Source organism: Emys orbicularis, chromosome 8 (assembly GCF_028017835.1).
Source record: "Emys orbicularis isolate rEmyOrb1 chromosome 8, rEmyOrb1.hap1, whole genome shotgun sequence".
In the NCBI taxonomy this organism is placed as follows: Eukaryota; Metazoa; Chordata; order Testudines; family Emydidae; genus Emys; species Emys orbicularis.
In genome coordinates this window covers 39,441,220-39,454,315 of record NC_088690.1, presented here as the reverse complement: position 1 = coordinate 39,454,315, position 13,096 = coordinate 39,441,220, and the positions used below count along the sequence as shown (strand labels likewise).

The following is a 13,096-nucleotide window of genomic DNA, read 5'->3' as shown; positions in this document are numbered from 1 at the left end:
AGGTCAAAGAAATATATGCCTTTGGACACTAGATACAGGCACCCCTTCTAGGGGCATCCTGGTTCAGTCACTCTTTGATATAGCAAAACTCTTTAGTTCCTACAAAAAGCCCTTAAGGAATCCTCTGACCTCAATAAAACGTCCCTCTATCGATCCCTGTGAACCCCTTGAGGGAACATCAGAACACTTTCCTGAAACCATGACTTCCATCCCTCTCGAAACCACCAATCTTTTTGTCAATTGAATTTCCTGGCATGGTGAACTTTTATTTTCCAGCACCAGAGGGTTTGCTCCAGAGGTGTAGTCTTCTCAAGACAATGAAACTTTGCTGACCCAGGCCCACCTTCCTCTGGAGGAAAGCTGAATTTTTTTTTCTCAAGCTGAGCCAATACCACTTCTGACTTATGGACTCAAAAGATTCTCAGACAGGGCCTTCTCAGGCTTGCAAGAGCCTCTCTGAAGACAACATGAAAAGACAAGCTTCTAGTTTGTGTAGGGGATTGCCTTTCTCTTGGAGCAATAATCATGGCCCCATCTAATCCTGGCTTCTGATCCATTTTTTTTTCTCTTGGGGTTAAAGAGGTCTGGAGGCCATCTTCAACTTCTCTGTGCAAAACTCACTTCAGAATGGAGACTCCAGCTCTCGAGTTCAAAGAAAAAGCTTCCTGTAACCAGGGCTTTGGCGCGGAGCCCAGAGCTGGAGCGTGGAGCAGCTCCGGAGCAGTGGAGCTGAAAGCTTTTGCCTGGAGCTGGAGCGGAGCCGGAGCACAGCTCCAAAGCCCTGCCTGTAACATACATTTTTATTTGCAGGATTTAAACTTAATTAACTGTATTTCTTAACAATCCTAACATTAATATTAAGGTATTTTACTGCTATAAAATTAGCAGTAAGGCAATGGTGACTTATTACATAAATGGTGAAATCTTGTCCCTTTTGAAGTCAATGGGAGTTTTGGCTTTGATTCCAATGGGACCAGGATTTCACTTAGTTGCTAGGAGTATTTAGTTTTAAATGTTTTTATAAGTTTATTTTCTCCATCCCCCTCTCTCTACATGCCCATATAGTCATGAATAAAATTTTTCATAGGATTAGTCAGAATTTCTCCAATCGCCACTTGGCACAGCCAAACTTATTGCTTGGAAGAAATTCAGGTAAATAACCCAAATCAAGAAAAAAAGATCTGGCCTTTTCTTAACAAAAGCTGCTATTTTCTCTACATGAGTTACCCTCTCTTAACCAACAGTAAACAATGGTAAGTTCAGTTTGGCTAGGTGTACTACCCACAGAAATAAAGGTGAAAAATAAAAAAGAAGCAGAATACCAATTTAAAATTAACGCGTCTTGTGATAAACTTAATGTGCTAGCATAATAGTAGCATTGCTAGCATATTCTTTACATATTGTACTGTAGTTTCTTAGGGTATGTCTACACTACGAGGGTATTTCGATTTCACTTAAATCGAATATGTGGAATCGATATTGCAAAGTCGAACTTGTGTGTCCACACTAAGGACAGTAATTCGACTTTGTGAGTCCACACTAACGGGGAAAGCGTCGACATTGGAAGCGGTGCACTGTGGGCAGCTATCCCACAGTTCCCGCAGTCCCCGCTGCCCATTGGAATTCTGGGTCGAGCCGCCAATGCCTTCTGGGTAAAAAAAAAGGGTCGAGGGTGCTTTTGGGTAATTGTCGTCATCCGTCTGTCAGTACCGCCCTCCCTCCCTCCCTGAAAGCGCCGGCGGGAAATCAGTTCGCGCGCTTTTCGGGTCAGTGACAGCGCGGACGCCACAGCACTGCGAGCATGGATCCCGCTGCGACCATCGCTGCAGTTGTGGCACTTGTGAACGCCTCGCAGGTTATCATCCACCTTTCCCAGAGGCAGATGCAGATGAACCAGGCGAGGAGGCTACGGCACCGCGGTGAGGGCCTGAACTCTGAGAGGGGCACAGACCTCTCACAAAGCACGGGACCCAGCTCCGAGGACATCACGGTGACAATGGGTCATCTGGATGTTGTGGAACGGCGATTCTGGGCACGGGAAACAAGCACTGACTGGTGGGACCGCATAGTGCTGCAGGTCTGGGACGAATCCCAGTGGCTGCGAAACTTTCGCATGCGGAAGGGGACTTTCCTGGAACTTTGTGAGTTGCTGTCCCCTGCCCTGAAGCGCAATGACACCCGGATGCGAGCAGCCCTGACTGTCCAGAAGCGAGTGGCCATAGCCCTCTGGAAGCTTGCAACGCCGGACAGCTACCGGTCTGTCGCGAACCAGTTTGGCGTGGGCAAATCTACCGTGGGGGTTGTTGTGATGCAAGTAGCCAACGCAATCGTCAAGGTACTGCTCTCCAAGGTAGTGACCCTGGGAAACGTGGAGGTCATCATAGATGGCTTCGCCGCGATGGGATTCCCAAACTGCGGTGGGGCTATAGATGGACCTCTCTATATCCCTATCCTGGGACCGGACCACCAGGCCAGCCAGTACATCAACCGAAAGGGCTACTTTTCAATGGTGCTGCAAGCACTGGTGGACCACAGGGGACGTTTTACCAACATCAATGTTGGATGGCCGGGCAAGGTTCATGACGCTCGCATCTTCAGGAACTCTGGTCTGTTTAGACGGCTGCAGGAAGGTATTTACTTCCCGGACCACAAAATAACTCTTGGGGATGTGGAGATGCCTACAGTGATCCTTGGGGACCCAGCCTACCCGCTAATGTCCTGGCTCATGAAGCCCTACACTGGCGCACTGGACAGTGAAAAAGAACTCTTCAACTACCGGCTGAGCAAGTGCAGAATGGTGGTGGAGTGTGCTTTTGGACGTCTCAAGGGGAGATGGAGAAGCTTACTCACTCGCTGTGATCTCAGCGAAACCAATATCCCCATTGTTATAGCTGCTTGCTGTGTGCTCCACAATCTGTGTGAGAGCAAGGGGGAGACCTTTATGGCGGGGTGGGAGGTTGAGGCAAATAGCCTGGCATCTGATTACGCCCAGCCAGACAGCCGGGCGATTAGAAGAGCACAGCGGGACGCGCTGTGCATCCGGGAGGCTTTGAAAGCCTGGTTCCACAGTGAGCAGGGTGACCAGTGACTTTTAAGTTTCTGTCCAGAGAAGCTGAACCTGCCCCCGTTTCTTTACCCAGTTAAGGATGACTATCCTCTCCAGTTACAGACCCCCTCCACCCCCTTCTAAAAAAATAAATTCAGTTTTATTTTGTTTACGAACACCGTTGTCTTTATTACTGTTTTCGCGGGAATGTTTTAAACCTGGGACGCAGACTGTGGTGGGGAGCGGGTGTAGTGTACTGATGCAAATGATCCTTCTAAACTCCAGGAATGGCAGGATTCGCAGTGGCGGATTGGTTGTTTCCACGGAGCCTGCCAGCCCTCCTGAGCGGGACTGCGTGTATGTGGGGGCTATGTGACTTTATGGCGGGGGGGGAGGGTTACAGATCCCCTGCTGCGTGGCTCTGTGATCCAGGACAAGGACCGCTGCATAACATCTGTAACTGCCCTCCCCCGCCACAAAGTCACAGAGCAAACCCCTCCCCCCCCCCCCCCCCCACAGAACATGAAAACCACCTCCCAGACTGACCAGGGTAACTAGTCACTGCACTGTGTATGTGCCCTGCTGCTGGACCTGCCCTCGCCTCTGTAGCCTGCTAAAGATGACTGTCCTGTCCAATTACCAAGCCCCTTCCCCCCCTGCAGACAGACTCTCCCTCAAAACAGCATGACTGAAACAGTAATGAACAGAAACGTATTTTTTATTAACAACCACACATGAAACTGGGGGGTGAAACTTGGACGGGGGCTTGCTTGAGGCAGCCAGGAAAGGACTTTTCAAATTTTGGGGAATGACAGCCTTCTGGTGCTTGAGCAGTCTGCAGGGGTGGAGTGAGAGTTTTCACGGACTCTCCCGCCCCTCCTTCTTTGGACTTTGGGCGAGGGGGGTATGGGACTTGGTGGCGGGGGAGTGCGGTTCCTGATAGACTGCAGCGGGGCTCTGTCCTCCTGCCTCCGTTCCTGCAGAACATCAACAAGGCGCCGGAGCGTGTCCGTTTGCTCCCTCAGAAGTCCAAGCAGCGTTTGAGTCGCCTGCTGGTCTTCCTGCCGCCACCTCTCACGGTCCATGTGTGTCCGGTGCATTTGGGACAAATTCTCCCTCCACTGGTTATGCTGTGCTGCCTGGGCTCGGGAGCAGCCCATAAGTTCAGATAACATGTCCTCTCGCGTCTTCTTCTTCCTCCGCCTAATGTGCGCTAGCCTCTGGGAGTGTGATTCCAGGCTGGGTTGGGAGACAGTTGCAGATGTGGCTGTGGGAATGAGGAAAAGGCAGTGAATTCCTCCGAAAGATAAATGTAGTTGTGAATCAAGAACCTTGATTCACAACAACATAGTCTTTCTCCGTGAACAAGACCATGAACCACACCTATCACATGCGCACTGAGGACAAGGTCGAATTTTCGAACCTTGCCTTCAGTGCCTGGGCTTTTGCACTGCCGATCTGGGAACTGGGGCAGGACACGGTACTCTCTGTAGCAGGCAAAGATGGTAAGCCGTAGACTTGTTGCAGATTAAAACTTTAGGAGTACCACTGGCCACCTTTCACATTGAAAGCAATGCCAGTCTGTGCTGCCAGCAATCGGCCAAGCAAGAACTGTGGCCCTGTCCCACCCCCTCGCGGATGTGCCAGGGAAAGATCCCTGGATGCTGACCCTCTCCTGCCCCCACCGCGTGGCTGTAAACCAGCGGTCACAGTTCTGTAAAGGAACTTGTTGCAAGCAGTCCCAATACTAACAGTCCCCTACCTAATTCAAAGCAGGTTGTCATGACCGACATTACCCTCATGAGGATCCTGGACACCGAGATCCAGAGGATGCTTCGAGAAAGCCTGCAGAGACCGGGGCCCTATTCCGCCATGATCTGCAAGGCACTGATTCCAGAGTACCTGCTTGTCTCCTGGCGCGGGAACGTATCGTACTTTGGAGGACCAAGTAAAGCCGCTCTCCCCAGGAACCTGATGAACAAGCTATCCCTTTACCTGCAGGAGAGCTTTGTTGAGATGTCTGTGGAGGACTACTGCTCTATCCCCGGACATATAGACCGGCTTTTCATATAGCTGCAGTAGCAGGGACAAAAGAGTGGAGCAGCTTGGGCAGCACAATCATGCACAACCGGACACTGTTTGATTTTTTTATAAATACTTGTTACTGATTGTTTAAGCGCCCAGGGGGAAGAAATCATGAATCAAAGATTGTTATTAGTATTAATATTCAAGTTTTGTAAAAAATAAAGGTTTATATGTTTAAAGCACTTACCGCTTGATCCTTCCCCTGAATCTGTGTCCGGGTTACATGCTGGGGAGGGTTGGTAGGGGATCTCTGTAAGGGTGATGAAGAGCTCCTGGCTGTCGGGGAAATCAGCTTGGTAAGCGCTGCCGACTGCCTCGTCCTCCTCATCTTCCCCGTCCGCTAACATGTCCGAGGAACCGGCCGTGGACAATATCCCATCCTCAGAGTCCACGGTCAGTGGTGGGGTAGTGGTGGCGGCCGCACCAAGGATGGAATGCAGTGCCTCGTAGAAACGGGATGTGTGGGGCTGGGATCCGGAGCGTCCATTTGCCTGTTTGGTCTTCTGATAGCCTTGTCTCAGCTCCTTGGTTTTCACGCGGCACTGCGTTGCATCCCGGCTGTATCCTTTCTCTGCCATGGCTTTAGAGATCTTCTCATAGATCTTTGCGTTCCGTCTTTTGGAGCGCAGCTCGGAAAGCACGGACTCATCGCCCCACACAGCGATGAGATCCAAGACTTCCCGATCAGTCCATGCTGGGGCCCTCTTTCTATTCTGGGATTGCACGGCCATCTCTGCTGGAGAGCTCTGCATCGTTGCCACTGCTGCTGAGCTCGCCACGCTGTCCAAACAGGAAATGAGATTCAAACTGCCCAGACAGGAACAGGAATTCAAATTTTCCCGGGCCTTTTCCTGTGTGGCTGGTCAGAGCATCCGAGCTCGGACTGCTGTCCAGAGCGTCAACAGAGTGGTGCACTGTGGGATAGCTCCCGGAGCTATTACCGTCGATTTCCATCCACACCAAGCCTAATTCGATATGGCCATGTCGAATTTAGCGCTACTCCCCTCGTTGGGGAGGAGTACAGAAGTCGAATTTAAGAGCCCTCTATGTCGAACTAAATAGCCTCGTGGTGTGGACGGGTGCAGGGTTAATTCGATTTAACGGTGCTAAATTCGACATAAACGCCTAGTGTAGACCAGGCCTTAGTTGAAGAAGGTGTCCACTTGTTCTAAGGCTCTTGGCCTGGGGCTCCACACCAAATACACATTTACACCATTATGGAATCCTACATTCATACACATTCCTTACTTTAAACCAGACAGTCCTTCATTATAAGAATAGCTTTAGAGTGTGAGGGGGTTTCTAATGTATTAATTGTAAACCTAACTTATAACACACAGGACATTGTACAGTACCTAAGAGACATTATGCTTTAATGTCTTCTGATACCTTTATTTGTAAGAATAATAGCTTTATAAACCTCAGGCTAAAGCTTTTTGTTAATTTTTAACACATCTTAGCATATTTTTTCATATAGATATATTTACCTTTATTAAAATGTCAAATGTGATTGTTTACAGCATTAGTAAAAAGTTTTTCATTCAAAAATTGTTTAGGTTTTTTTTAATGGAGGTCTGGATTTGTGTGTGTGTCAAGTAGTTTTCAGTGATTTACTAATGTGTAATCATTTTTTGCTTATTTTAGGTTATCCTCTTCACGCACCTGAAGCCTACTTTCCCTATTTCAGGAAGCATAATGTCACATCAATCATAAGACTAAACAAAAAGATCTATGAGGCAAAACGTTTTACAGATGCTGGCTTTGAGCATTATGACCTGTTCTTCATAGATGGAAGCACACCAAGTGACAATATAGTGCGACGGTTCTTGAACATCTGCGAGAATGCTGAAGGTGCTATAGCTGTACACTGTAAAGGTATGTAAAAACCTAATACAGTGTACTTGTGAGTTTGCAGTTCAAAATAAGAAAATGCATTTGCCAGTTCTGAAAATAATTTTGCTTAAGAGTTTTTGATCCTGTGCACAGGGCCGGCTCTGGCTTTTTTGCCGCCCAAGGCAAAAAAGCCACCCGCCATACCCCCCCACCCCCCCCGCCCCCAGCGCGGCACGGGAGGACGCCAAGCCCGGCCGCGGGCCGCTCTCCCCGACGGCCAGAGCGCCGGGGGGAGGGCGGCGAGCCGGCCGGGGCTCCGCTCTCCCCGGCGGCCGGAGACGGAGCACTGCGCCGCCCCCCTCCAGGTGCCGCCCCAAGCACAAGCTTGGTGGGCTGGTGCCTGGAGCCGGCCCTGCCTGTGCAGGTTATCTTCATTCTTCAAAGAGTTCACATTAAATTCTTCTACTCCAGCATGAGAACTATACATTACATTATTTGCCACTCAGTGCTATTCAGGGTTTCTTTTTTTATTCCATATAATGATGCTGCTGTTTGTTTTTGTTTTGTTTTGTTTATTTTGCTGAAGATCTCTCTTTAGCGTTTATGGAAAGTGGGCTAGTAGATATTAAGAGGCACACAGTCCTCTTCATGCTTCTGAATTGCTGCTGCAAATTTTGTCTAACTTTTTTTTTAATTGTAAAATACAATTTTGACGTTACTGTTGTAGCCTGAGGAAGAGTAAAACATAAAGTACATTGCGCCATAACTTAATACTGGGTAGCACTTAATAAAATCTTTATACTCTACCTGGCATGACACTTTAGGTTAGCTATAGCATTGAGGGACTTAATGTATCTTTTTTTTTTTTTGTTTAGTAATCAAATATGGATTATGTACCCAATTAAAATTTTAGACAGAGGAGAGCTGGGTAGGTTGCACAGTGGATTATTTCAGTGGTTCTCAGACTAGGCCGCCACTTGTTCAGGGAAAGCCCCTGGCGGGCCGGGCCGGTTTGTTTACCTGCTGCGTCCACAGGTTCTGCCGATCGCGGCTCCCACTGGACACAGTTCACCGCTCCAGGCCAATGGGGGCTGCAGGAAGTGGCGTGGGCCAAAGGACTTGCTGGCTGCCCTTCCTGCAGCCCGGCTTCCCCAGGGCGGCAATTTAAAGGGTCTGGGGCACCAGCTCTGGCCCCCGGAAGGGGCGTGGCCTAGGGCGGAAGGGGCATGGCTGGGGGAGTCAGAGCCAGCCCCAGCCCACCCTGTAAGGTAAGTGCCCCCCCGCCCCCCACCGGGGTAGCAGCAGCAGCCCAGGGCTCCAGCGGCTATTTAAAGGACCGGGGCGGCAGAGGCAGCTGGAGCCCCAGGCCCTTTAAATAGCCCCCAGAGCCCTGGGATAGTGGGGGGCTCCAGGGGCTATTTAAAGGGCTCGGGGCTCCAGCTGCCTCTGCCGCTCCGGTCCTTTAAATAGCCGCTGGAGCCCTGGGCTGCTGCTGCTACCCCGGTGGGGGGCGGGGGGGCACTTACCTTACAGGGTGGGCTGGGGCTGGCTCTGACTCCCCCAGCCATGCCCCTTCCGCCCTAGGCCACGCCCCTTCCGGGGGCCAGAGCTGGCCCCAGCGTACCGGTAAGTCACTGGACTTACTTTCACCCCTGTTACTGGAGCTGTTGTTAAAATTATTTAATCTGAAAGTTTGCTATTCCAGATGTTTCCATAGCTTTCGTTTTTTCACATAGCCTTTCTGCTAAAACCTTCAGTAACAAATGTGATTTAATAAAAAATATTTTTATAGATCAGAGACTGTTTTCTTCTTCAGACAAATATGTCTGAGTTGTTACAGTTTGAGTAGTCTATTTATAAACTGCCTTCCCAACACAAACTGCATGTCTGTCTCTAATGTAACACTATTGTCTTCTCCTTCAAATCATTCTACAGAGCTAGTGCTGTAATAAATAGAATCTGCTCATTATTTGTTCTTGTGACCCCATTCATCCCATTTCTTAACTTTTAGCATTCTAAGAAATCAGACAACAAGATTAGTATTCCTTGATTAAATGTAGAGTGGTTGTTATTCTATATTGCATGTAAAAATGTTTGCATCTCAACAGTTACTGGTAGTGCAGAAACCATAGTTAGGGAGCTAATGGACATCTGCAGGCAATTAACCATACTGTAAACTGTAAATATTTTATTGGGGAGACAGTGCAGTCTAGTGGATAGATCACAGGACTGGAATTGGGCAAATCCCTATTCTGTTGCTAACTTGCTGTTAACTTGGACATGTCCCTTAGATTCTGTTTCTTCATTTCGCTGTGCAGAACACCTTGTACATTGCTTTAATCTGTTTAGATGAAAACAGCTATTGAAACACTAACTAGTATTTATTTATTTTTTTATAGTTTTGCCAGCCTGCAAAACAAATGTTAAAAAAATTTAAATTGAATGATTGTTCATTTAATAACATGATATAGTGATTCCAGAAAGTTAATTTGGGTCCCAATTCTGCCAGCATTTAAATGTGGATATCTTTTCACACCCATGCTTAAGTGTTCGCAGGATTTGGGCCATAGCTTGTAAAGTGGTCAGTCTTAAAACTTTCCTTCTACTTTATCAGGAAACACATTTTGCTTTTTTAACATTTATTATAGGATGTTAGATACATTTTTGTATTTTATAATCAGTTATAAAACTTAAAAATGTCCTTTAAAAATTCTTTATTGAAATAAATTTCAGAAAAAATAGTTACAATCTAAAGGGTTTTAGTGGTGAAATGATGCAAATTACAATGAAATCCACAATTCCACCTTTCTTCCATGTTTTCTTAAACACCTCTACTAAAACAAACTTCCAGCAATTTGATACTTGTTTGGGTATCTGGCCAGCTTTATTTCTAAAACATAGCAAATACAATAAGAAATGAAGCAAAAATCACAAATCAAACATCAGAGGCATGGATGAAATTGCAATATAGAGATGTGGTCTCGGGGGGAACACTTTGGTTTCAAAATACTTAAGTGTTGTACATGTGTATTTGTGTATGAATATTTATTTTGGTACTTTTGTCTTTTGTAGCTGGTCTGGGGAGAACAGGAACATTGATAGCCTGTTACATAATGAAACACTACAGGTTCACACATGCTGAAGTCATTGGTTGGATTAGAATATGTCGGCCAGGCTCTATTATAGGACCCCAGCAGCACTTTTTGGAAGAGTGAGTATAGCATCTTTTGTTACTGTAGGGAGTCTACCGCTTCTAACCATCTCTGTTTTTACCCATTTGTAGTATCTACCAAATCTTATTTATCTAATCTCATAGGGTTTTGTGTTGCCACCCATCATCACCTTAGTGTTTGAATATCTTCCACATAAAATAAGTAGCAATTGTGACATCTCTATGGAATCTCTGGCACTTTTCCCTTATTGGAGTTAAAACTCTCCTGGATTCTGGGTTTGATTATTTTGGGAGGGTGGGGGTCCAGCAGTTGAAAGGGGTGTCAGTGTTGGAGGCTAAGCCTGTGATTATCCAAGGAGGATGAATGTGGGGAAAAAGTATGTGATAATGTATTTAAAGATGGTATCTTATTGCATATGCACAAGCATCCTTAATTATGGCATTTCCTGATTTTTGAGTGCTTGACTTTGGACTCTGAATGTTCTTTTAATGACTGTGCAGGTAATATCCTAGGCTTTTTAAAAAAGCAAACAAATTCTGTAACATGGCATTATATTGACACATACATGGGTCATCAGCAGGATTGGAATCTTTAGATCGACCTCACAGCCCTCTGCCACTTGAACTAATGAAGTAACTGATAGCAGTACTAGGTTGTCACCCTCTATGTAAGCTAGCATTGGAGGTGGGAATAGGACATTTTGTCATTGGATTTCACAGATATTTGCTGATAGCAGAGGCATGGTACATACAACTCGGGAATCTTCGGTTCCTTTCCAGGCTCTGAAGGGGAGTGAGGTCTGGTGAGCACAGACTCTTCTGCCCGTTTACCCCCCACCCCCAGCTTAACGTCCTATCCAATACAAAATGCATTTTAAGATGACAACTGTAAATGTGCGTCATTATGGGAAAAATCTAACAGGGGATGTAGTGTCTTGCTAGGTATTGTATAAATATGTAGTAAGAGACCGTTCCTGATCGATAGTGCTTACAATCTAAATAGACTAGACAGATTTAGGAAGGTAGTAGTATTCCATTTCCAAAATGGGATGCTGAGGCACAGAGACATAGGCGCTGACTTCCTGATTTCCCGGGGGTGCTCGACCCCCAGCTCCAGCCCAGGCCCTGCCCCTTCTCCCAAGGCCCCGCTCCGCCCCTGTTCCGCCCCCTCTCCCGAGGGCGCCCCATAGACAACTGGTGCCTCCCATACTGGGGGGAGGTCCTGTGACCGGGCACATGTCGACCACCACGGCAGCCCCTGTGGGGGGGGAGGGGGGAGGGCGCTCTGTCCTCCCACTGCACCTGCCCCCCTCTGCCCCCCAGCACATTCCTGGCAGGAGGGAGCTCAGGCAGGGAGTGGGAGGGAATGCTTCTAACACCGGCCCCTCCCGGTTGCTGCTCTGCAGCCCAGCGGCTGCTGGGGATCACGGCTGAGCGAGCTGGAAACGTGCCAGAGGGAGGGTGTTACCCAGGGTTTTTTCAACCCAAAGCTCTTGGTAACTTTTACTCTGTGGGAAGTGGTGTCAGGAAATAAATCAGGGGAGACACGGCCATCTGACTGATAGATGGCTGGCACAAACAGAACAACACAAGAGTGCTTTCACTTAAGGCTAAACTTTACTTAGTCTCAAGCACTTACACACGTCCGCAACAGATTACTAAAACACCCCCAACCCTTGATAATTACCAGTGCTGAGTGTGGCTCTCGAGTGACACAGTGGCAGGCTTCTAGTGGCCAAATCTTCCATCTGCCGGTGGGGACCGCAAGTTGTATCCAGAGGGAGAGTCCAAAAAGAGTCCAACTATCTCAACCTTTTCCCCCTTATTTATACATTAGTAATAGAATGACATGCCCCTTAAAGAAAACTTGTTAAGTAAGCAGTTTCAATGGTCAAAGCAAGAGGTTCCTTCTGGTTATTGATTAACCAGGTGTGGGTTTTTCCAGAGTTTGCAGCCTTGAGACCCTAATAGACATTCCTGGGGCACATCCTGCTCTTTTAAAATGCATATATCAGCAACTTCAACACAATCCTTATCAGGAAGGATGTGGGGTCAAGCTGCCCTTTCTGTGGCACCCAAACCCCCTCCCCTCCTGCCTTGGTCAAGCTGAGGGCTTGGCTACACTGGCACCTTATACCGCAATAAAGCCTCCCAGAGCGCTCTACCTTACTCCCCGTCCACACTGGCAAGGCACATAGAGTGCTCTGACTCCCTGGCTAGAGCGCTCCTGGTACTCTACCTCCACGAGAGGGATAACGGCTGTTGCGTATTGGCTGAGACGCCCCAGGGCCAGTGTGAATGAGGAGTTACGTTACAGCGCACTGATTGACCTCCGGAAACGTCCCATAATCCCCTTAAGTCAAGTGGCCTCTCTTCTCTTTGTTGTGAAATCGGCTGAGGAATGCGGAAGTGCCTTTTCAGAGCTCCGTTTCAGACAGCGGCTGCTTATCTGCAACGGGGCAAAGCAAATGTTTACTGAGTGAGTGAGAGGCAGGGAGGCTAGGGGGATCTGAACTTACAAGATAGCGTGCTAACACACTCTCAGCACTCCAAAAACCCACTCTCTCTCTCTCCCCCCACATACAAACAACACACTCCACCCCACCCCCTTCATTTGAAAAGCATGTTGCAGCCACTTGAACACTGGGATAGCTGCCCATAATGCACCACTCCCAATGCCACTGCAAATGCCGCAAATGTGGCCACGCCAGTGTACTTGCAGCTGTCAGCGTGGACAGACTGGAGCGCTTTCCCTAGTGCGCTCTACGAAGGCTGGTTTAACCCAAAGCGCTCTACAGCTGCAAGTGTAGCCAAGCCCTGAGACTGCTGAATAGGCTGCTTTTAACAATAAGCCATAGTGGTTTCAGGCACTTTACTGGTTTGCCAAAATCTCCCCGTACAATCTCACTCGCCCCCGGTTCCTGGCGCCCAAGCCCAGGCAGGGAGCAAAAGCCGCCTTC

General features: G+C 48.0%; 1 protein-coding gene across 2 annotated transcripts in view; it reads left to right on the top strand.

The window, feature by feature from the left end:
- The window catches only part of CDC14A (cell division cycle 14A), a 149,370-nt gene that overhangs the window by 95,441 nt on the left and 40,833 nt on the right, over nucleotides 1–13,096 (top strand). For both annotated transcript variants that reach the window (XM_065409094.1, XM_065409093.1), the window contains exons 9-10: nucleotides 6,776–7,006; nucleotides 10,037–10,175. In XM_065409094.1, coding sequence (XP_065265166.1) covers nucleotides 6,776–7,006; nucleotides 10,037–10,175 — 370 coding nt within the window. The remainder of the gene's footprint in view (nucleotides 1–6,775; nucleotides 7,007–10,036; nucleotides 10,176–13,096) is intronic.